Below are 25,985 nucleotides of genomic sequence, written 5' to 3' on the forward strand. Positions count from 1 at the left end.
TGACCAAAGTCCATCGAGTTTGCCTTCTGCCATCCTGATATTCGTGTGATACAATGATGATGGAGTTGTGAACTAATCATATCAATCAATCTCTTATTGATTCATCTACAACAGACCCAGACATGCAGTGAGGAAATCCCAGTGGTGGAGAACTTTGGAAACTGTAGGTCCAAAGTCCCCTGTTCCTCCCAAACATGCTACACCCCCCACACCTCATGTCCCAAGTTTCTCATTTACTGTCTCCCAAAACACAGCAATAATGAACACCCGAAACTAAAACCTTTTCACATCTCGTTTATTGAAATTGGATCAGTACATTAACAAATTACTAATACATTTAACCCTTCATGGGGTCCCATACAAGTTTCACACTTGCTCAAACACAGCACAAGAAGGTTTCAAAAAGAACTCTGGACATTCAGACATTTGGAGAAAAGGATGTTTATTGTCTAATTTGATCAATGGATATTTTTTTTCCTCAGTTACTGCCAGAAGAGAGATTTCATAGCGATCACAACAATCCTCTGGTCGGGTTAACCATACATTTACAGGGATTAGAGAAATAGGTGATTGATTGAATCAGTAGATGTTATGAACAGGATTTAAAGCTATCAGTTAGAACAAGTGAGACATTGACCAAGGTGGGTTTGTTATGAGATTTATTGATGCTTCTGAACAAACTGGTTGTGACTGACTCGTGTCCCACCACACAGGAATAAGTGGTTCCGCTGTTCCACTCCTCTGCAGAGACTGTCAACTGACTGCCTGAGTTCCAGCCACTTCTGCCATCCTCGGTCACTGGCTGGTTCACAAACCCTGACTTCAGAAGCGTGTCATTGGCCATCCAGGCCAGGTAGATCTCTGCGGGGGAGAATCCGGTGACCAGACAAACCAGGGTTGCCGTCTGATCCGTCTCCATCTCATGTGGTGAAGGGGGGAGGAGGTAGACTTGAGGATGAGTCTGAACATCAACTGGAAACAGAGACAACCTGGGTTAGACTGAGTCTTTCACTCATCCTGTATTTACCTAACATGTTCTATTCTTCTACAAACCTAGGAACTTTTGCATCCCCAAGAACCCCTCCTATATCAGAAACTAAAAGCATTTCTCTTTTTGTTCATTGTTGGAGTAGAGGGTGCATGGGATGGAATCTTCAATCATGCTGATTTTATAACCAGTGAGAATACCTTGTTCAGTTTAAACATTTGGAGCCAGTGAACAACTGGGACTCTGCAGAAAGAGTGTCCGAATGTTTAATGAGGATGGACTGTTCTTTGAATGATCAATTTAATCAAAATTCTTAAAATCGTGAGGGATTTTAATGGAATAAATAAGGATAAAGTGTTTCCACTGGTACGAGAGTCAGTAAATAGAGGGCAGTCATTTTAGAGAATTGGCAAACAACCAGAGGGAAAGAGAGGAGAATCTTCTTTTGCTCAGTGAGTTCTGATGATCTGGAAAGCACTGCCTGAAAGGGGGTGGTGGAAACAGATTAAATAGCAACTTTCACAAGGGAATTGTATATCTGGTTGAAAGAGAGAAAACTGCAAGGCTATTGGGGAAGAGTAGATCGGGTGTGAGATTATTGAATAGCTCTTTCAAAGAGCTGGCCCAGGGGTGATGGACTGAATGGCCTCCTTCTGTGTTATATGATTCTATGAGAAACATCAGAGATCCACTTCCCAGCCCCTGCTTACTGTTGTTGAGAGTTCGGCTTCAGGGATTATTCTCGTCCTGTGGTGTCTGCTTCATCTCCCCCTTCCTCTTAATGGATTTGCTCGGCTTCAACCTACTCCTCAGACAGACGATCTCCCTCACCATTCCAATGGCTGACTTGACTCGGGATCTTTCTAATGTTGTGAAAGCTGCTAATCCCTCTCTGTTTATTCCATAACCGTGAACTGATTCCATGGGAGTCAGTGTGATTTGGAGTGAGGCTGTTGTGGTGATTTGAGGTTTTATCTGATCTATTTCTTGGCAGTGTTTGCACATCTCTTGGTCTTTAACACAGTCTGACACCCCGGATTAAACAGCTTACTGTTAGATATTAATAAATCACTTAATTTGCTAAGAACAGACTCACAGTTCCATCCACACGTACCTTGAGCTTTCCTGATTGACCTCTTCTCCGGCGTTGGCAAACTCTTGTCCTCCACCAAACACAAATACTCAACCCCACTCTCCCACTCTGCAGCAGGGACCGTCAGTCTGCTGAAGATCACGTCTTTATCTCCAATCCTCTCGGGACCCTGAGTCTTCACTCCATCTTCTCTCTCACTTCCATCCACCTGCCAGGTTACCCTGACCCCCTCTAAATCACCATGAAGTACCTCACAAAGAATTGTCGCCATCCTGTTCCTCCAGATCTCTTCAAAAAGAGGCTTGCTTAAGATGACCGAGATCCCAGTGTCCAAACATTCATCTGGGAGAAATATTACAATATTATTTTCTGATTCCATAATGGGATGTCGGCTTCACTTGCAATGCTGGCATTTCATGCTCATCTCCAGAGATACAACTGAGTGGTTAGCTTGGCTACTTCAGAGGGGAGTTATGTGTCAAGCACAGTGGTATGGGACTAGAACCACCAGGGTAAAGGCAACAGGTATCCTTTCCCAAAGGAACATTCACAAACCAGTTGGGTTTTTATGACCATCCGACAGCTTCATGGTCACTTTTATTGAAACCAACTTTCTATTTCCAAATTTTACTTTTCAAACTGAATTCAAATTCTCAAACTGCCTCGGTGGGATTTGAACTCAGTTCTCAGGATTATGAACTGTACCTGTCAATCTTGGCTCATTGGTAGGGCCCTCTCCTCTATGTCGGAAGGTTGTGTGTTCAAGCTCCACTCCAGAGACTTGAGCACATAATCAAGACCGACGTACCCGGAGCCAGGACTGAGGGAGTGCATCACTGTCAGACCTGCCGTCTTTCAGATGAGATGTTACACCAAGGCCTACTCTGCCTTCTCAGGTGGACCAAAGTGATCCTATGGCCATGATTCAAAAGAGGGAAGGGGAGATGTCCTCCGTGGCCTGGTCAAGATTTATCTCAAATTCAACAACACTGAAACAGATTATCTGGTCATCATCATATTGCTGTCTGTGGGACCTTGTACACAAATTATTTGACGCGCTCCTTGTATTGCAATAGTGACTGCACTTCAAAAAAATACTTTGTTGGCTGTCAAGTGTTTTGGAATGTCCTGAGGATGTGAAAGATGCAACAAAAATGCTATTATTTCTTTCTTTGTCCAGTCCTCTGGCTTTCTAGTCCACTTACAGAACCACTACATTACTGCACGTTTTGAACTTGTCTGGACCTAATTGAGTTTATAGCCATCGGGACAAATGATATTAATATTGGAGTCAGGCCCAGGATCCTACCTTGGACATTGTTCACCTCCTTGCTGGTTTTGTAGTTGGAGGGTGGATGAGACACTGTGCAGTTGAAGATTGAACCCTTCCTCCACTCCTCTGTACTCACAGTTAGGTAGTGACTGACACTGAACGTTCCCACCTGCTCCAGAGCAGTGAGTCCAGCGCGGGTGTTGGAGGAGAGCGGAGTACCGTCTTTCTCCCAGAAGACGTGTATGAGGTCTGGGTAGAATCCAGTGATCACACACTCGAGTGTGACTGTGCTCTTTCTTTTGGTCTCTTGGGCTGGTGGAGGCAGCAGTCTGACAATGGGACTTTTTGGCTCGACTGGAATATAGAGGCAAACAAAGGAAGTGTTAAACTTTTTCCTTCAAGTTTAACAAAGTTAGGTGTGTAATTTCTGATCTCTTGCCCACCTTTTTCACTGCTTATCCGTTTTGACACAGTTGAGGATGAGGAAGCATGTTGGGCAGAGCACTCAAACTCGACCCCGCTGTCCCACTCCTCCACGCTGGTTTGAAGTTGGCTGATGACCATCTGTAGGGTCCCTTCCTCTGTCGGTCGCTGAGTCTTAACCCCATCACTTCTCTTCTTCCTGCTCACCTCCCAGGAGATCTGAACATGGCTGGGATCAGAACAGAGCACTGCACACTCCAGGGTAGCAGTCTTGTTGATCCAAACCTCTTCCATCGAAGGATTTTGGATAAAGACAGACATTTCTGAGAATGGGAAACGGAAAACTTCAGAAGAACTGACATTGTCTGATGTCAGCAGGCTTCAGAATTTTAGACTTTTCTATTGTTCAATTGAACCACACACCATCCTGAGTTGGAAATATTTTGCGGTTCCTTCACTGTCGCTGGATCAAAGTCCTTGAACTTGCTCCCTAACAGCCCTGTGGGTGTACCTGCACCAGATGCTCTGCAGCAGTTCAAGAAGGCAGCTCACCTTCACTTTCTCAGGGGCAATTAGGGATGAGCAGCAAATGCTGGCCTTGCCTGTGATGCCCACATCCCATGAAATGAATAAAAAAGATGATGTGATGGAAGGTGAAGACAGAATCCTTTATAATAGATAATATCTTGGGCTGATATTGGATCAAGCGATACTGCAGCTAAATTTGTAGCAAATTGAACATTAGAAAATCCCAGGGTTATTTAAAAGTTATCTTGAATTTCTTAGCTTTTATGTTTTGATTGAGAAAACATAATCAGAGCATCTGGAACCCACCAGATCTGTTTTGAATCAGTTTGTCACAACTGTGACCAATAGATCCTCACTGGGGACTGCAATTGAATTGTGGGGCTGAGTGACATTTAGATGTGGTGATGTTAATAAAATGTAATGTCCAGTTTGTGAAATGGACTGATAGAGAGAGAGAGAGAGAGAGACAGATGCTCAGCAAAAGAAACAGCTGAATAAATGCTTGTTTACTTGCAGCCCCCGTGTGGGGCCGTGGATCGATGGCCTCACCTCTCCCTATCTCTGTTACCTTCAACAGCCTGTCTCATTTTCCTCTTCACTTCCCCTCTCAACTTATTTGGCCTGGTTCTCACTTGAAGATTTCACCTGATGTGCATCATCCACCCTTGTTTTTTGTTTCACCATATTATCTGTCTCCTTCGTCATCCAACGAACCCTAGCTTTTGTTCCCCTGCTTTTCCCACTTGTTGGAATGTACCCAACCTATACCTGAAATATCTCTTCCTTAAAGATCATCCTTTGTTTCGTTACAGTTTTTCCTGTCAAACTTTGGTTCCATTTTACCCTGGCTGGATCCCCTCTCATCCCATTCAAGTTAGCCCTCTTCCAATTTAGAAGTTTTACTTTCGATTGTTCTTTGCTCTTCTCCATTATTAATCTAAACCTTATGATACGATGATCACTCATCCCCAAGTGTTCTCCCACAGACACTTTGTCCACTTGGCCCATCTCATTCCTCAGCACTAAATCCAGCCTGGTTGGACAAAAACATACTGGTCAAGGAAATTCTCCTGAACACATTTCAGAAATTCCTCCTGCTCCTTTCCCTTTACTCTAACATGATCCCAATCAATATTTGGGTAATCAAAGCCCCCCAGTATCACCACTCTATTGTTCTTGCACATTTCTGTGATTTTCCTGCAGATTTGCTCCTCTGTCTCTCTCTCACAATTCGGAGGCCAATAGAATCCCCTCCCCAGTAGTGTGATCATACACTTTTAGCTTCTCAAATCTAAACAAATGGATTCCGTCCTTGCCCACTCAAGGACATCCTCTCCTTTCAACACTACAATATCTTCCCTAAACAGTGCTGTCACACCATCTTCCTTTTTTCCTTCCTTATCTTTTCTGAGCACTTTCTATCCTTGACGATTCAATGTCTAGTCGCAACATTTTTAAGCCACGTTTCTGTTATTACCACGACATCATATTCCCACATGGCTATTTGCACGTGTAGTTTATCTTCCCTATTCACCACACTTTGTGCGTTACATACATGTTTTCTAAACCTGTCTTTGTATTCTTCATCTTCCTTTTTTTTGGTCTGCTTCTATCTGATGTCGTACTACTTCCTTCTCGAGCACTATCCAAGACTCCCACTCCTTTATGTACATTATTTTTCTTTTCTACTTTGATATGCAGGTGTGCAGGCCCCTTCCAATTTAGTTTAAACCCTTCCCAATGACACCAGTGAACCTCCCTGTGATGACATTGGTCCAGTCCTCTTTGGATGTAACCCGTCCCTTTTGAACAGATGCCTCCTGCCCGTGAACTGGTCCCAAAGCCCCAAGAATCTGAAGCCCTTCTTCCTGCATTCTGCCTCAAGCCACACATTGATCTTCCCTCCCTTCATATTTCTACTCTCACTGGCGCATGACTCTGGGCGTAATCCAGCGATTACTACCTTCGAGGTCTTACTTTGTAAACTTCCTCTCTAATTCCTGAATGTCTGACCATAGGACCTCAATACCTTCCCTCTCTATGTTGCTGATACCGACATGCAGCACAGCTTCTGCCACACTCCCCTCCCACTGCAGACTATTCTGCACTTTCTCTGTGATGTCCTTTACCCTGGCACCAGGGAGGCAACAAACCATGCAGGACTCATGATGAAGGTTACAGAAATGCCTGTCTGACCCCCTAACTATGGAATCTCCTAAAGCAACTGTATTTCTATGCTTTGCTGTTCTTCCCTGTGCAGTTCCTTGCCCACTGCTGCCATCGTCTGGACTACACTCATTCAGTCTCCAGTGCTGAGTACTAGTCTGAAAGTGGCACATACCACAAAGACTCCTGCACATCTTCCTGTTTCCTTTTTAAAGCAAATTCAAATTCTCAAACTGCCTTGGTGTGATTTGAACTGAGTTCTCTGGATTATTAAATGGATATGTTAGCCATGGTTATTTGGTAGGAACTTCTCCTCTATGTCTGAAGGTTTGTGTGTTCAAAATCTACTCCAGAGACCTGAGCACTTGATCCATGCAGACACTCTCGGTGCCAGTATAAGGGAGTGCTGCAGATCACAACTGTTCCCCCTCCATATAATGATAAGTTAAAAGTTGGGTGCAGCAGGAAGGATGACTATCATTGTATCAGGATCAAATACTTTAATGAGCTCTGAGAATTACTTCCTCCAGCTGCAGTTTCAGATGATGTTCAATGCACAGTGTCCGACAAGACTGTCTTTTATTAACTTGAGATGTTCTCACTTTCTCTCCCCCACCTTTGAAGCAGAATGATGAGCAATATCCTTGCAAAAAAGTGACAGATTGAGACTGATCTCACTGTCCACTGTCTGAAGTCAATGATTTGTAAACCTAGGTTTCATATACACTCTCTATTGTCAATGATTTGTAAACCTAGGTTTCATATCCACTGCATATTGTCAATGATTTGTAAACCTAGGTTTCATATCCACTCTCTATTGTCAATGATTTGTAAACCTCGGTTTCATATACACTCTCTATTGTCAATGATTTGTAAACCTAGGTTTCGTATACACTCTCTATTGTCAATGATTTGTAAACCTAGGTTTCATATCCACTCTCTATTGTCAATGATTTGTAAACCTAGGTTTCATATCCACTGCATATTGTCAATGATTTGTAAACCTAGGTTTCATATACACTCTCTATTGTCAATGATTTGTAAACCTAGGTTTCATATCCACTGTATATTGTCAATGATTTGTAAACCTAGGTTTCATATACACTCTCTATTGTCAATGATTTGTAAACCTAGGTTTCATATCCACTGTATATTGTCAATGATTTGTAAACCTAGGTTTCATATACACTCTCTATTGTCAATGATTTGTAAACCTAGGTTTCATATACACTCTCTATTGTCAATGATTTGTAAACCTAGGTTTCATATACACTCTCTATTGTCAATGATTTGTAAACCTAGGTTTCATATACACTCTCTATTGTCAATGATTTGTAAACCTAGGTTTCATATACACTCTCTATTGTCAATGATTTGTAAACCTAGGTTTCATATACACTCTCTATTGTCAATGATTTGTAAACCTAGGTTTCATATCCACTGTATATTGTCAATGATTTGTAAACCTAGGTTTCATATACACTCTCTATTGTCAATGATTTGTAAACCTAGGTTTCATATACACTCTCTATTGTCAATGATTTGTAAACCTAGGTTTCATATACACTCTCTATTGTCAATGATTTGTAAACCTAGGTTTCATATCCACTGTATATTGTCAATGATTTGTAAACCTAGGTTTCATATACACTCTCTATTGTCAATGATTTGTAAACCTAGGTTTCATATCCACTGTAAATTGTCAATGATTTGTAAACCTAGGTTTCATATCCACTGTATATTGTCAATGATTTGTTAACCTAGGTTTCATATACACTCTCTATTGTCAATGATTTGTAAACCTAGGTTTCATATACACTCTCTATTGTCAATGATTTGTAAACCTAGGTTTCATATCCACTCTCTATTGTCAATGATTTGTAAACCTAGGTTTCATATACACTCTCTATTGTCAATGATTTGTAAACCTAGGTTTCATATCCACTCTCTATTGTCAATGATTTGTAAACCTAGGTTTCATATCCACTGTAAATTGTCAATGATTTGTAAACCTAGGTTTCATATCCACTGTATATTGTCAATGATTTGTAAACCTAGGTTTCATATCCACTGTATATTGTCAATGATTTGTAAACCTAGGTTTCATATCCACTGTATATTGTCAATGATTTGTAAACCTAGTTTCATATCCACTGTATATTGTCAATGATTTGTAAACCTAGGTTTCATATCCACTGTATATTGTCAATGATTTGTAAACCTAGGTTTCATATACACTCTCTATTGTCAATGATTTGTAAACCTAGGTTTCATATCCACTGTATATTGTCAATGATTTGTAAACCTAGGTTTCATATACACTCTCTATTGTCAATGATTTGTAAACCTAGGTTTCATATCCACTGTATATTGTCAATGATTTGTAAACCTAGGTTTCATATCCACTGTATATTGTCAATGATTTGTAAACCTAGGTTTCATATACACTGTATATTGTCAATGATTTGTAAACCTAGGTTTCATATCCACTGTATATTGTCAATGATTTGTAAACCTAGGTTTCATATCCACTGTATATTGTCAATGATTTGTAAACCTAGGTTTCATATACACTCTCTATTGTCAATGATTTGTAAACCTAGGTTTCATATACACTCTCTATTGTCAATGATTTGTAAACCCAGGTTTCATATACACTCTCTATTGTCAATGATTTGTAAACCTAGGTTTCATATACACTCTCTATTGTCAATGATTTGTAAACCTAGGTTTCATATCCACTGTATATTGTCAATGATTTGTAAACCTAGGTTTCATATACACTCTCTATTGTCAATGATTTGTAAACCTAGGTTTCATATACACTCTCTATTGTCAATGATTTGTAAACCTAGGTTTCATATACACTCTCTATTGTCAATGATTTGTAAACCTAGGTTTCATATCCACTGTATATTGTCAATGATTTGTAAACCTAGGTTTCATATACACTCTCTATTGTCAATGATTTGTAAACCTAGGTTTCATATCCACTGTAAATTGTCAATGATTTGTAAACCTAGGTTTCATATCCACTGTATATTGTCAATGATTTGTTAACCTAGGTTTCATATACACTCTCTATTGTCAATGATTTGTAAACCTAGGTTTCATATACACTCTCTATTGTCAATGATTTGTAAACCTAGGTTTCATATCCACTCTCTATTGTCAATGATTTGTAAACCTAGGTTTCATATACACTCTCTATTGTCAATGATTTGGAAACCTAGGTTTCATATCCACTGTAAATTGTCAATGATTTGTAAACCTAGGTTTCATATCCACTGTATATTGTCAATGATTTGTTAACCTAGGTTTCATATACACTGTATATTGTCAATGATTTGTAAACCTAGGTTTCATATCCACTGTATATTGTCAATGATTTGTAAACCTAGGTTTCATATCCACTGTATATTGTCAATGATTTGTAAACCTAGTTTCATATCCACTGTATATTGTCAATGATTTGTAAACCTAGGTTTCATATCCACTGTATATTGTCAATGATTTGTAAACCTAGGTTTCATATACACTCTCTATTGTCAATGATTTGTAAACCTAGGTTTCATATCCACTGTATATTGTCAATGATTTGTAAACCTAGGTTTCATATACACTCTCTATTGTCAATGATTTGTAAACCTAGGTTTCATATCCACTGTATATTGTCAATGATTTGTAAACCTAGGTTTCATATCCACTGTATATTGTCAATGATTTGTAAACCTAGGTTTCATATACACTGTATATTGTCAATGATTTGTAAACCTAGGTTTCATATCCACTGTATATTGTCAATGATTTGTAAACCTAGGTTTCATATCCACTGTATATTGTCAATGATTTGTAAACCTAGGTTTCATATACACTCTCTATTGTCAATGATTTGTAAACCTAGGTTTCATATCCACTGTATATTGTCAATGATTTGTAAACCTAGGTTTCATATACACTCTCTATTGTCAATGATTTGTAAACCTAGGTTTCATATACACTCTCTATTGTCAATGATTTGTAAACCTAGGTTTCATATACACTCTCTATTGTCAATGATTTGTAAACCTAGGTTTCATATCCACTGTATATTGTCAATGATTTGTAAACCTAGGTTTCATATACACTCTCTATTGTCAATGATTTGTAAACCTAGGTTTCATATCCACTCTCTATTGTCAATGATTTGTAAACCTAGGTTTCATATACACTCTCTATTGTCAATGATTTGTAAACCTAGGTTTCATATACACTCTCTATTGTCAATGATTTGTAAACCTAGGTTTCATATCCACTGTAAATTGTCAATGATTTGTAAACCTAGGTTTCATATCCACTGTATATTGTCAATGATTTGTAAACCTAGGTTTCATGTACACTGTATATTGTCAATGATTTGTAAACCTAGGTTTCATATCCACTGTATATTGTCAATGATTTGTAAACCTAGGTTTCATATCCACTGTATATTGTCAATGATTTGTAAACCTAGGTTTCATATCCACTGTATATTGTCAATGATTTGTAAACCTAGTTTCATATCCACTGTATATTGTCAATGATTTGTAAACCTAGGTTTCATATCCACTGTATATTGTCAATGATTTGTAAACCTAGGTTTCATATCCACTGTATATTGTCAATGATTTGTAAAGCTAGGTTTCATATACACTCTCTATTGTCAATGATTTGTAAACCTAGGTTTCATATCCACTGTATATTGTCAATGATTTGTAAACCTAGGTTTCATATACACTCTCTATTGTCAATGATTTGTAAACCTAGGTTTCATATCCACTGTATATTGTCAATGATTTGTAAACCTAGGTTTCATATCCACTGTATATTGTCAATGATTTGTAAACCTAGGTTTCATATACACTGTATATTGTCAATGATTTGTAAACCTAGGTTTCATATCCACTGTATATTGTCAATGATTTGTAAACCTAGGTTTCATATCCACTGTATATTGTCAATGATTTGTAAACCTAGGTTTCATATACACTGTATATTGTCAATGATTTGTAAACCTAGGTTTCATATACACTCTCTATTGTCAATGATTTGTAAACCTAGGTTTCATATCCACTGTATATTGTCAATGATTTGTAAACCTAGGTTTCATATCCACTGTATATTGTCAATGATTTGTAAACCTAGGTTTCATATCCACTTGATATTGTCAATGATTTGTAAACCTAGGTTTCATATACACTCTCTATTGTCAATGATTTGTAAACCTAGGTTTCATATCCACTGTATATTGTCAATGATTTGTAAACCTAGGTTTCATATCCACTGTATATTGTCAATGATTTGTAAACCTAGGTTTCATATACACTCTCTATTGTCAATGATTTGTAAACCTAGGTTTCATATACACTCTCTATTGTCAATGATTGGTAAACCTAGGTTTCATATCCACTGTATATTGTCAATGATTTGTAAACCTAGGTTTCATATACACTGCATATTGTCAATGATTTGTAAACCTAGGTTTCATATACACTGTATATTGTCAATGATTTGTAAACCTAGGTTTCATATCCACTGTATATTGTCAATGATTTGTAAACCTAGGTTTCATATACATCGGATATAGTCAAGAATGGTAAACCTGGATTTAATATACACCATAAGTAGTCACTAATTTGTAAATCTAGGTTTAATATACACTGTGTGTGGTCAATGATTTGTAAACCTTGGTTTAGTATACACTGTCTATATTCAGTTATCTGTAAACCAAGGTTTAGTATACACAATGTCTAGTCAATGATTTGTAAACCTCGGTTTAATGTACACCATATATGGTAAATAATTTTAAAAACCTAGGTTTGATATACACTATGTAGGTTTCATATACACTGTGTATAATCAATAATTTAGAATCACAGAATAATACAGTACAGAAGAGGCTCTTCGGCTCATCGAGTCTGCACCGATGCATTAATCCCATTTGCCAGCACTTGGCCCATAGCCTTGAATGTTATGACGTGCCAAGTGCTCATCCAGGTACTTTTTAAAGGATGTGAGGCAACCTGCCTCTACCACCCTCCCAGGCAGGGCATTCCAGACCGTCACCACCCTCTGGGTAAAAATGTTTTTCCTCAAATCCCCCTTAAACCTCCTGCCCCTCACCTTAACCTTGTGTCCCCTCGTAACTGACCCTTTAACTAAGGGGAACAGCTGCTCCCTATCCACCCTGTCCATGCCCCTCATAATCTTGTACACCTCGATCAGGTCACCCCTCAGTCTTCTCTGCTCCAGCGAAAACAACCCAAGCCTATCCAACCTCTCTTCGTAGCTTAAATGTTCCATCCCAGGCACCATCCTGGTGAATCGCATCTGCACCCCCTCCAATGCAATCACATCCTTCCTATAATGTGGCGACAAGAATTGCACACAGTACTCCAGCTGTGGCCTTACCAAAGTTCTGTACAACTCCAACATGACCTCCCCGCTTTTGTAATCTATGCCTCGATTGATAAAGGCAAAGGCAAGTGTCCCATATCCATTTTTCACCATTTGTCAGCTTCGGAGGGAGTTGAAGGTTTAAGGTAGTCGATGGGGTGCCAATCAAGAGGGCTGCTTTGTCCTGGATGGTTTCGACCATCTTGCGTGTTGTTGGAGCTGCACCCAACCAGGCAAGTGGAGAGTTTCCATCACTCTCCTGACTTGTGCCTTGTCGATGGTGGACAGACATTGGGGATACAGGAGGTGAGTTACCTGCTGCAGAATTCTCAGCCTCTGCCCTGCTCTTGTAGCCACAGCATTTATGTGGCTGGTCCAGTTCAGTGTTTGGTCAATGGGGCCCCCAGGATGTTGATAGTGGGGGAATTGAGCAATGGTAATGCCATTGAACGTCAAGGAGAGATGGCTAGATTCTCTCTTGTTTGAGATGGTCATTGCCTGGCACTTGTGTGGCGTGAATGTTACTTGCCACTTATTAGTCCAAGCCTGGGTGTTGTCCAGGTCTTGATGCATATGGACACGAGCTGCTTCAGTATCTGAGGAGTCACGAATGGTGCTGAACATTGTGCAATAATCAGTGAATATCCCCACTTCTGACCTTATGCTGGGGACAAGGTCATTGATGAAAAAGTTGAAGATGGTGGGGCCTAGGACACTACCCTGAGGAACTCCTGCAGTGATGTCCTGGGAATGAGATGACTGGCCTCCAACAATCACAACCATTTTCCTTTGTGCTAGGTATGACTCCAACCAACAGAGACTTTCCCCCCTGATTACCATTGTCTCCACTCCTTGATGCTATACTCAGTTAAAAGCTGCCTTGATATCAGGGGCAATCGCTCTCATCCTCACCTCTAGAGTTCAGCTCTTTTGTCCACGCTTGGATCAAATCTATAATGAGGTCAGCAGCTGAGTGGCTCTGGCAGAACCCAAACAGAGCGTCAGTGAGGAGGTTATTCCTGAGCAAGTGCCGTCCGATAGCACCGTCAACGACCCGTTCCATCACTTTGCTGGTGATCGGGAGTAGACTGATAGGGTGCTAATTGGCCAGGTTGGATTTGTCCTGCTTTTTGTGCACAGGACGTGGAAGGATTTGAACCCATTTCCCCAGGGCATTAGCCTGGGGCTCTGGTTTACTAATCTAGTGATATTCTACTACGCTGCCACCACCTCCCCCTGCTGACATCAGTACCTAGGTTTGGGGAGTGAAGGGAACTCTTTCTTTTTCTGCTGATCAGAGTTTTTATTTAAAACCTACCAGGTCGTTCATGGCACCAGTTAAATCTTTGTGTCCTGAATCACCAATTTGCCTCAGGACCACCATCATTGAGGGTTAATCCTCCCTGTTACTGGATCAAGGTGATATTTCTCATCACCCTGCCTCCTCCCTCACCACGTCCCAACCCCCCCACGGCCTCGCTGGGTAACAAAGAGGCTTCCAATTTTTGTGAACTAGGGTCAGTCCTGAGAGGCAATGGTCAAGTGGTGTGGCCGAGACCCTATCCAAACTGACCCACCACAGGTCACAAAAAGAAAATGACCATTTATACAAGGAGTGGGTTGGGTGAGGAACCCAAGCTCGGGCTGTAACTTCTCACACTGTTTACACTTTCACCCAGACAGACACCATGGGCTGGATTTAAACCTACCAAATGGTTTGTAATAAAATTCAACGGCCAATTCCATTCACAACCAATCACTTTATTTTGCACGCTTGTTGGTGACAGTTATATTGGAGCTGACCTCCATTTTCAAGGGTCACATTAAGGTCAGTCTGGTAAACAAGCTTTGGCATACACCCAGAACAAGAGGAAGGAGGACAAGTGCAGGGAGTGTTTCCACCCGGAACAGGAAGATTTACATTTCCACCTGGAATTGGAAGAGTTGCAGATTTAAGTGTTATACAATTTCACCTCCCCTCCCCCATGCTAGGAAATTGGGAGCTCCACACGGCCCTGAACTCTGCTCCATCCTGTATTTTTAGGATCCTCATGTTTCTCGATCATGAGGACCATGACAAGCTGCTTCACCTTGACCAGAACAGTAGGATCAGAGGACATGACCTGTGCTTGAAGGGAGTAGGATGGCAATTCAAAACTAATGCAGGAAACAAATATTTCAACCTCTGGAGTTTTCACTTTTACTGATACTAGTTGTTTATTTCCAGTTCTTACTTAAAAATGGAATTCAAATTCTCAAACTGCCTTGGTGAGATCTGATCTTATTTCTCCTGATTATTAACTAGAAGGACTCTCTCCACTATGTCAGAAGGCCATGTGTTCAAATCCCACACCAGAGACATGAGCATATAATCCAGGCCACCAATCTTGGTGTCAGGACTAAGGGAGCACTGCACTGTTGGACGTGCCATCTTTCAGATGTGACAATAAACCGAGGCAACGTCTACCCTCTCAGGTGGAACAAAAAGATCCTGCAGTCAGTATTTCGAAGAAGAGAAGGGGAAATCTTCTCTGTGGCTGTCTGACGTTTATCCCTCAACCAGCAACATGAGAACAGATAATCTGGTCAGCACCACATTGCTGTTTGTGGGACCTTGCTGTCTGCAAATTAATTGATGTGTTTTTACATTACAACAGTGACTACACTTCAAAACAAAAATACTTTGTTGGCTGCAAAGCACTTTGGGATGTCCTGAGGTTGTGAAGGGAGCTACATGAATGCAATTGTTTCTTTCTTTACTTGCCTTGGCCTCTGGATTATTGTCCACATACATAACCACTACATTACCATACCTATGTCATTAGTGTTGAACTTGTCTGACTCTTGTCATGTTTTTAAGTTATGTTAATATTGGATTCAGGCCCAGGATCCTACCTTCAATGTTCTTCACCTCCTTGCTGGTTTTGTAGTTGGAAGGTGGATGAGACACTGTACAGGTGAAGCTTGAACCTTTCGTCCACTCCTCTGTACTCACAGTCAGGTAGTGAGTGACACTGAATGTTCCCTCCTGTTCCAGAGCGGTGAGTCCAGCGCGGGTGTTGGATGTGATCGGAGCACCGTCTTTCTCCCAGGAGACGTGTATGAGGTCCGGGTAGAATCCAGTGATCACACACTCAAGGGTGGCCGTGCTCTCATTCTTGGTCTCTGGTGGAGGCAGTAATCTGACCATGGGACTTTTTGGCTTGGCTGGAACAGACAGGTAAAGAAAGAAGGTGTTAAACTCCTTCCCTCAAGATTAACAAAGCCAAGCATTTAATTTCTGATCTCTTGCCCACCTTTTACATTCTTTACCCGTTTTGACACAGGTGAGGACGAGGAAGCACTTTGGGCAGAGCACACAAATTCCACTCCGCTGCCCCACTCCTCCGCACTGGTTCGGAGTTGGCTGATGATGATGTATTGAGTCCCTTCCTCTGTTGGGCGCTGAGTCGTAACCCCTTCACTTCTCTTCTTCCTATTCACATTCCAGGAGATTTGGACCTTGCTCGGATCAGAACAGACCACTGTACACACCAGGGTAGCAGTCTTGTTGATCCAAACCTCTTCAATAGAAGGCTTTTGAATAAAGAGAGACATTTCTAGGAATAGGAAAGGGTACACATCAGAAGAATTGACATTGTCTGGTGTCACCAAGCTTCAGACTTTTACAGGAAACCTTCCTGATCATAAGCGATGGAAGGTGAGGACAGAAGTGACTTTAAACTGAACCTATAATATCCTGAACTGATAATGGATCAAGCCACTTGCCATCTAAATTTGTCACAAATTGAACATTAGAAAATCACAGGGTTATTTAAACAATGTCTTTCAATTCTTGATTTTCAAGTTTTGACCGAGAAAACATAATCAGAGCATCAAGAATCCGACGGATCTTTTTTGAACCCGTTTGTCCATTTTTAAAATTCATTCATGAGATGTGGGCGTCGCTGGCCAGGCCAGCATTTATTGCCCATCCCTAATTGCCCTAACTGAGTGGCTTGCTAGGCCATTTCAGAGGGCATGTAAGGGTCAACCACATTGCTGTGGGTCTGGAATTACATGTAGGCCAGACCAGGTAAATACAGCAGATTTCCTTCCCTAAAGGACATTAGTGAACCAGATGGGTTTTTACAACAATCGACAATGGTTTCATGGCCATCATTCGACTAGCTTTTTAATTCCAGATTTATTAATTGAATTCAAATTCCACCTTCTGCTGTGGTGGGATTTGAACCCATGTCCCCAGAGCAATACCCTGGGTCTCTGGGTTACTAAGCCAGTGACAATGCCACTACGCCACCACCTCCTGTCCTAAATATGAGCAACAGGTTCACAGTGAGGACTAGAATGGAGTTGTTGGGCTGAGCAACATTTAGATGTGACAATGTCAATAAAATGCAATCTTCAGTTTGTGAAATGGAGTGAGAGAGAGATCCAGACTGCTTAACAAAAGAAACAATTCAATAAATGCTTTTCCACTCACAGCCCATGTGTGGGGCTGTGGATCGATTGATAACTGAATCAATGAGGAGTCCTTTCCTTTTAGACAGGTCAGTTGTCATTCAGTTCGTAGCACTTTTACCCCACAGGTCGAATGTTCTGGGTTCAAGTCCTGCTTGAGCACAAAAATCAAAGCTGACACTCCTGTGTGGTAGTGAGGGAGTGCTGCACTGTCAGAGGTGCTGCCTTTTGGATAAGGCATGAAACGAAGGCCACATCCTCCTCCTCATGTGGATATAAAAGGTCTCAGGCACTATTTTGAAGAGCAGGGGAGTTACTCCCGCTGTTCTGGCCAATATTTATCCCTCATTCAACGTTTCAAAAACAGAATACGTGGTCATTATCACATTGCTTTTTGTTGGGGCTTGCTGTGCATAAACTGTCTCCCACATTTCCTACCTTACAATAGTGACTACAATTCAAAAGTACTTCATTGGCTGTAAAGATCTTTGGGATGTCCTGTGTTTGTGAAAGGTGCTATATAAATGCAAGTGTTTTCTTCCTTTCTCTATTTGGATTGTCTCAATGTTAAAATTCTTATCCTAATGTTCACATCTCTCCATGGCCTCACCTCTCTCTATTTCTGTAATCTTCTCCAGCCCAACAACCCTCCAAAAACTCTGCCCAACTCTGGCCTCTTGGACATCCTCTGCTCCCTTTGCTCCAGTATTGGTGGCCATGCCTTCAGCCGTCCAGTTCCTAATCTCTGGACCTCACTCTCTAAACCTCAGTGACCTGTCACCTCTCTCTCCTCCTTTCGGACAGTCCTTAAAATCCCTCGCTTTTGTTCGCATGTCCAAATATCTCCTTTTTTGACCCAGTGTCAATTTTTCCCTGGTTTAACTCCTGTGAACCACCATGGGACATTTTACGACATTAAAGGCGCTATATAAATGAAAGTTGTTGATGATGATTCCCTGTCAAGGAAGATGGTTAGTTTGCAGTGGCAGAACAACCCTTGAATCAGAAGAAGTAACAGAAGTCCACCTCTTTCTGCAGGTTAGGGATCGTTTCTACACAACATGTACTTCACCCCTCCCAGTTTCATTTTCATTGGACTGGGAAGATAATGATTTATTGAATTCTTCACATTTTCTTCTTTGCACTAGTCTCCTAAAGGACCATCGCCACTTGAAATATCCCACAGCTCACTGTGTGTTCTGTATAATATCAACACACATACACATATTCACTGTGAAAATCATAACTAAGCCGTCTGTTTTGATCCACATTGATTGTTTTCTCTCAATATAATGTTGAGTTAATACTTGTGGGGAGACAGGATTTGTATATTTATTTGCCATTTCAACACTCCCCCCTGCTCTCATGCTCACATCTCTGTCCTGGGATTGCTGCAGTGTTCCAGTGAACATCAACGCAAGCTCGAGGAACAGCATCTCATTTACCGATTAGGTACACTACAGCCTGCTGGACTGAACATTGAGTTCAATAATTTCAGAGCATGACGGGCCCCCCATTTTATTTTTAGTTATTTTTTTTCTTTTTCCTTTTTTTACATACTTTTTTGTGTTTATTTAGTTCTATTTCATCTTAGTTTGTTCAGTTTGCTTACCTACTGTTTTTTTTACATGTTTGTACTTGAGGCTGTTCAATTTTCAGTCCGTTAACACCCTATCTGTACTAATGCTTTGTCTTTCAACACACCATTAACATATTGTTTGCCTTTGCTCCACGACCTTCTGGTCAGCTATTCTGTGACCTTGTCCTGTCTACACCTTCTACTTTGTTATCTCTTGCCCCACCCCCGCTTTACTTGCTTATAACCTTTTACATTTCTAATATTTGCCAGTTCTGAAGAAGGGTCACTAACCTGAAACGTTAACTCTGCTTCTCTCTCCACAGATGCTGCCAGACCTGCTGGGTATTTCCAGCATTTCTTGTTTTTATTTCAGATTTCCAGCATCTGCAGTATTTTGCTTTTATTTTCTATATTTATGTCTGGATAAACCTTTAATGAGCACCAGATATCAAGTCCTCTGGTTGCAGTTTCAGCTGATGTTCAGCACTCATTGTCTGTCTGACAAAACCGTGTCTTTTATTAACTTCAGATGTTCTGTTTCTCTCTCCCAACTTTTCACAAGATGTTGAGCAATTTCCTTTCAGACTGGGATTGATAATTACCTCAGTGACCAAGTTTTAACATTTAACAGTCTCTGGTGCCATGTGGTCTCCCATCATAAAATCTCACAGGGTCAGAAGAATTCCCCTTATTATTGTAAATTATTGTATATTATTATAGGCTTCCAATTCTTGTCAACTAGAGTCAGTCCTGAGAGGCAATGGTCAAGTGGTGTGGCCGAGACCCTATCCAAACTGACCCACCACAGGTCACAAAAAGAAAATGGCCATTTATACAAGGAGTGGGTTGGGTGAGGAACCCAAGCTCGGGCTGTAACTTCTCACACTGTTTACACTTTCACCCAGACAGACACCATGGGCTGGATTTAAACCTGCCAAATGGTTTGTAATAAAATTCAACGGCCAATTCCATTCACAACCAATCACTTTATTTTGCACGCTTGTTGGTGACAGTTATATTGGAGCTGGCCTCCATTTTCAAGGGTCACATTAAGGTCAGTCTGGTAAACAAGCTTCGGCATACACCCAGAACAAGAGCAAGGAGGACAAGTGCAGGGAGTGTTTCCACCCGGAACAGGAAGATTTACGGTTCCACCTGAAATTGGAAGAGTTGCAGATTTAAGTGTTATACAATTTCACCTCCCCTCCTCCGTGCTGGGAAATTGGGAGCTCCACACGGCTGCTGAACTCTGCTCCATCCTGTATTTTTAGGATCATGTAGACGATGAGAAGCTGGTTCACCTTGTCCAGAAGGGCCAGAGGACACTTCATGTACTTGAAGGGGGAGTGGGATCAATGCAAAACTAATGGAGGGAGCCAATAGTTCAGCGAGTGATCAGTCTATGGAACAGGCTCCCTCTGGAGATGGTGGAAGCAGATCATGGAAATTCATTCATTTGCAAAATTGGAAAGATTTCTTTCATAAAACAACATTTGGGAGGCAGTAGAAAAGGAACAGGTCGGAGGTGATTTGAACTGTGGATGGTATCAGATGGGACGGTATCACATGGGACGGTATCAGATGGGACGGGATCTGATGGGACGGGATCTGATGGGACGGGATCTGATGGGACGGAATCTGATGGACCATTTCATACCTTGTCCTCATTTTCCTTTCTACTGAAGTCATAGAGAGTAAAATTGGATGAAGGTGTAAACAAGCAGCCGACCCGATTCCCCGCACGGAGCTTAGTTAAAATTACTCTCTTTGAGTGGTGGTTCAATATCAAAACACAAAATACAAAACATCTTTCCTCTCCCAACAACGTCGATATTAGTGTCAGTGGTTCATGAATTGAGGGGGTGAGCGTCAGCGCATTAAGTTAGTACACGTCTGAATTACTGACAGTATATTCTTTTTACACCCTCAGACACAACTTACCCTTTTGGTACCTCATGCTGATCCTGTCATTGAATCTGGAACCTGCGTGAGACACTTCACAGGTGTAGACATCCCCTGTGGTCCATTCCACCACAGGCACTGTCAGGTAAGAGACCGTTTCAAAGGTAGAGTCATTTCTCTGTTTGGAATGGAGAACAACACCTGATTGATCCACTCTGTCTTTCTTCCAGGAAACCTGTACACTGTCAGGAGAGTATCCGGATATCACACAGCCCAGGACGGCAGTAGTTTGATTGTAGACAACCTCCGGGGATGGAACAAGGGGAATGAGGTTTGGAGCTTGAGATATAAGACATTGCAATATTTCAGATTAGAGGATTGTTTTGGTCATAATAAAGATGTATTCCATTCCCCCAACATGTGGACCAAGTGTCACGATGCTAAACCGCTCCATATAGCTTGCTGATTGGCCGGTGAGCATGTCATCAAGGTGAGAACCATTGAGACATGCTGGAGAGAGCTGGGATGGGGAGAGCTGACAGTATATCTACGGTCTGCCTTGCAGAGCATCCCATTCTACAGGGATGTAGAACAGAGGTGGGTAAATGGGATTGAGATCAGCCTTAATCTAATTGAATAGCAGAAGAGGCTGGAGGAGGTGACTGGCCTGCACTTGTTCCTGTGGACAGATACCGGGATCGGGAGTACAACTGCCAGCTGTTTATCCCTCAGATTATCTTTCATAACATCCAGCAGTTTCGAACAACCAGTCTGAAAATCTATCCCAATAACATCCTCTTCTAACTGGGTTCCCTATTGCCCTCTCCTGAAATATTTGGTTAGTTTTCAGGTCTGGGTTCTGACAAATGGCCGAACCTTTTCACATTTCAGATGGTGACTGACTTGCTGCATATGTTCAGCTTTTTCCTGTTGGTACCTGGACATCCCACAGTGCCCATAACCAGTCTGAGATCGGAGCCAACAGGGCAGCACTTTGTAAAGTTGTTGTTGCACCTTTGGGAGATTTCAGATGGAAATTACAATTCTCCATAATAGTGGAGTTGAGCCTATACCTACAACATTCCTCTCACTATATTGTAATGGAGGCACAAGCTCATTTAAATGGGGTAGAAATTGGTCTCAGGTGGGGGCGCTATGCAGATGACAGTGAATCAACAGCCTGCTTTACCATCCACCCAATTTTCATTTCCATTGACCTTAGTGATGGCAGGATGAATGAAAGAGGTAAAATAACATAAATGGTCCAGCTTTACAGAGGGTGCAGGAACTTAGAGACCTGGGGATTTAAGTACACACACCTTGGAAGGTGACAGGACAAGTTGATGAGGCTGTTTTAAAAAAAAAACATATGGAATGCGAGGCTGTCTAAATAGAGGCATGGGGCACAAAAGCAAGGAAGTTATTCCTAAAGCTTTGTAAATCACTGGGATGGCGTTAATTGGAGTATTGTGTCCTATTCTGGGCACCACACCTTAGGAAGAATGTCAAGGCCTTGGAGAGGATTCAGAGGCCATTTACTGGATGGTTCCAGTGATGAGAGACTTTAGTTAGATGGAGAGACTGCAGAAGCTGAGATTGTTCTCCTTAGGTAGAGCAGAGAAGGTTAAGGGGAGATTTAATGGAGGTGTTTAAAATGGTGAGTAGATGGAGAGAAACTGTTTCTACTAACAGCAGGGTTGGTAGCCCAGAGGACACAGATTAAAGATAATTGGCAAAAAAGCCAGAGAGGGCATTATGAGGATTTTTTTTAATGAACTCAGCAAATGATCTGGAATGCACTGCCTGAAGGAGGATGGTGGAAACAGATTTAATAGTAATTTTCAAAAGAAATTTGGATAAATACTTGAATAGAAAAAATTTGCTGAGCTATGAGGAAAGAACAAGGGCAGTAGGGCAGTGGGACTAATTTAGTACCTCTTTCAAAGAACTGGAACAGACATGACGGGCCAAATGGCCTCTTTCTGTCCTGTATGATTATCTGAACCACTGACTCAATGGGAGGAGTGCTCTAAAATTGGACAGAGGTGAGGATACAAAATAGTCAGTATAACATTACATACACTACACCTGATATTCAATTTCCTTGACTTCCGCAGAATTGAATATCGGGTGTGTTGTATCACAGGCAGAAAATGTGAGTCTGACATTATTGTATCCCCGCCCTTGTCCAATTTTGTGCGATTTCTCATCGTCCTTTATTTTATTACCAGCATCACCGCCAGCGTACAGGGATAGAATATACGGGCACAAGAATTTGTGCGGGTCTATTGTGTAGCAACCTCCTACATTGGTTGGTGAAGGTTCCCTTGTCTAATTTCATCCCCCAACACCAATGCAGTTTTAAATGGTAAAAATGTCTCATACTAACATTTTGGTTTTTTGATCTGGCGTTCCACCATTTCGTCTGGCTTGTACCCTGCCTTGCAGTGGTAGACCTTATTGGAATTCCAGTCTGACGCAGAGACTTTGAGCACACTGCTCATCGTGTATTTCGTATTTTTCCCCAAGACTGCCGGATACTTCTTGATTCCAGTGGAAATGACCCCATTGTCACGGGACCATGTCTGACTGATGCTCTCGGGCTGAAAGTCCTTGACCAGGCAGAGGAGGCTTATCTCATCTTGGTTGGAGCTTGTGCCACAGGAGGGGCTGGAGATGTAGACCGATGGTACAGACTGGGTAACTGAAACATAAATAGATGGACACAGATAAGTTCAGTAAACAAATACATTACAGTCAGAATCAGCTGGAGAGATTTTGTTACATATATATACCAGCCATTTCCAAAAATAATTACACCAGATTGGTGGGAAATGGAGAACATTGTAAAAGGTCAGAATTGGTAATTTTAACCTAGATCGGCAGCCGGTTATTCCGATGGAGCGGGTGGAACGTCAGTTTTAAACCCATCCCTGTATTACTCTCCACCGGCTTCAATAGACTACGATCAGGCAGGGTGTGAATCCAATGTTGTGCCCAATCCAGTCAGTTCCCCAACAGTGGGTTAGGTTGAAAGGCTCAGTTGAAAACCAAGAACATGGAAGGACCCTGCAGAGCAGGAAAAGTGGCTGGAGAAACAACAATGGCAGTTAAAATTGGAGAAGCTGAGGGAACCAATACATGAGAGAAATATCATTAGCAATGACAAACAGACTTCAGATATAACACAGTGATTATACGGTGAGCAGACTTAAAACTAGAAAAAATAAAGTGGGAACCTGGAATTTGCAGTCAAAGGAGTAGCAGAATGATCAAATCTTGATTTTACACACAGGTTTGTTCAAGAAGTAGGGGATATATTGTTGAAATCTTGTTTTCAGGGAGAAGACAGAAAGCTTGCAAATCACAATGGACTTGATTTAACAAAATGGTTAACATTTACAGCTGTTTGGTTAAACATCCTTTTCATAGTTAACAATTTTGATAGTTTTACAAGAATTTTGCACTATTGGGTTAATGCACGTGATTCACAGGGATAGAAAGGAGGGCAGAAGAGAGAATTTGTTTCTCTTTCTCAATCCTTCTAGATTACTCAGGTTAAAACTAACTGGTAATTTACTGGTGTGGCACAATCTAATTCTGGCTGTTGGTAATACAGCTTTTGTTAAACAGCCACACAAACCAATCCGTGCCATAGGTAAAGGGTCACTGAACAGTAACCGTCAGATATGATGCCAGATCGACAATCTGGAAACACACAGTCTCCACTGATGGGTTCTCGAGTTTGAAACGGCTCATGAAAGGAATATAAACCTATCAGTCTTAGGAACCTAACTATTTTGCATAGACGTGAATGGCTAAGGAACATTGAAATTACTGGACCCAAAAAAGACCAAGGTCCATCTAGATCATGGTTGTCCAACATACGGCCCACGGGCCAGAATCCGGCCCTCCAAAGGTTTCCATTCGGCCCGCGGGTGTAAAATGCTGAAATGTCAGACACCTCAGTGGGCAGTTACAGGTTTGTCAAAACCACGTTCCCACACAACATGGCTACACCCAGCAGAGAGGCAACGTTCACAGCCTGTCTCTATTATCCACATTTATGGTGAGTGCACAGACGGGGAGTGAAGAGCCACGACCGGAGAGCGGGAAGTAGAGAATGGGGAGCAGAGAGTGGAGAGCAGAGAGAGAGAGAGAGAGAGACAGCGGGGGTAAGGAGAGACAGCGGAGGAGGGTGGGAGAGAGTGAGAGAGAATAAAAAGAGATCAGGATCACTCCTGACAGAGGGATCATAGGAAATAGGAGCAGGAGTAGGGTATTTGGCCCGTCGAGCCTGCTCCAACATTCAAACAGATCATGGCTGATCATCGACCTCCGTACTATTTTCCCCATTATCCCCTTATCACTTGATGTCATTAATATCCAGATATCTATCCATTTCTATCTTGAACATACTCAATGATTGAGTTTGCACAGTCCTCTTGGGGAGAGAATTCCACAGATTCACTACTCTCTGAGTAAAGAAATTAATCCTCATCTCAGTCTTAAATGGCCTGCTCCTTATTCTGAGTGGCCTGTCCCTTATTTGATCTGAAATACTCTGCATCGCTACATCAAGTATGCGGGCAGACATTGAGTACTAGGCAAGCACAAACAATGCCAAGTATGTCACTAAGTTGGGTCTTCAACATCGTGACAAGAAAGTAAGTCAATAAATTAGACTTCTCATTTAAAGATACTTCACAAAAATGCATGTTGGTTGTTGTTTTAATTAATTGCAAGATAATTTTAAATGCCTGAAATTTTTTCTCTGGTCCTCCACGAAGGATTGTAATGTGACCTCCCCACATGAGAAGGTTGGACACCCTGATCTAGATGGCCTTTTACCATCCTGGTAGATACGATACGAGAATGGAGTTATGGACTAATCATAGCAATCAATCTCTATTGATTAGTCGATAGCAGTCCCAGGCATGTGGTGAGGAGCCCCCAGTGGTGGAGAGCTTCAGAAACCATAGATCCAAATTCCTCCGTTCCTCCCAAGCATGCTACACTCACCACATGTTATGCCTGAAATTACTCATATACTGTCTTCCAAAATGTTATTTTATGGAGAAAGCTACCCCCTCAAATTCTCCCCAGTTCTCCCCAGTGACCTGGTCAATATTTATTTAATTTAACATTTCGTTTGTTG

The 25,985-nt window shown here is 41.5% G+C and overlaps 1 protein-coding gene across 1 annotated transcript in view; it reads right to left on the reverse strand.

Annotated features, from left to right (window-relative positions):
- Nucleotides 1-279: 279 nt before the first annotated feature.
- Nucleotides 280-25,985, reverse strand: part of LOC137348909 (immunoglobulin mu heavy chain-like) — a 35,370-nt gene continuing 9,664 nt past the window's right edge. Inside the window, exons 4-11 of the mRNA XM_068014139.1 lie at nt 23,217-23,531; nt 20,867-21,166; nt 16,182-16,484; nt 15,781-16,092; nt 3,798-4,100; nt 3,391-3,708; nt 2,103-2,423; nt 280-972 (exon numbers count right to left, since the gene is read on the reverse strand). Coding sequence (XP_067870240.1) covers nt 590-972; nt 2,103-2,423; nt 3,391-3,708; nt 3,798-4,100; nt 15,781-16,092; nt 16,182-16,484; nt 20,867-21,166; nt 23,217-23,531 — 2,555 coding nt within the window. The 3' untranslated portion in view covers nt 280-589. The remainder of the gene's footprint in view (nt 973-2,102; nt 2,424-3,390; nt 3,709-3,797; nt 4,101-15,780; nt 16,093-16,181; nt 16,485-20,866; nt 21,167-23,216; nt 23,532-25,985) is intronic.

This window comes from Heterodontus francisci, chromosome 34 (genome assembly GCF_036365525.1).
Source record: "Heterodontus francisci isolate sHetFra1 chromosome 34, sHetFra1.hap1, whole genome shotgun sequence".
NCBI lineage: Eukaryota > Metazoa > Chordata > Chondrichthyes > Heterodontiformes > Heterodontidae > Heterodontus > Heterodontus francisci.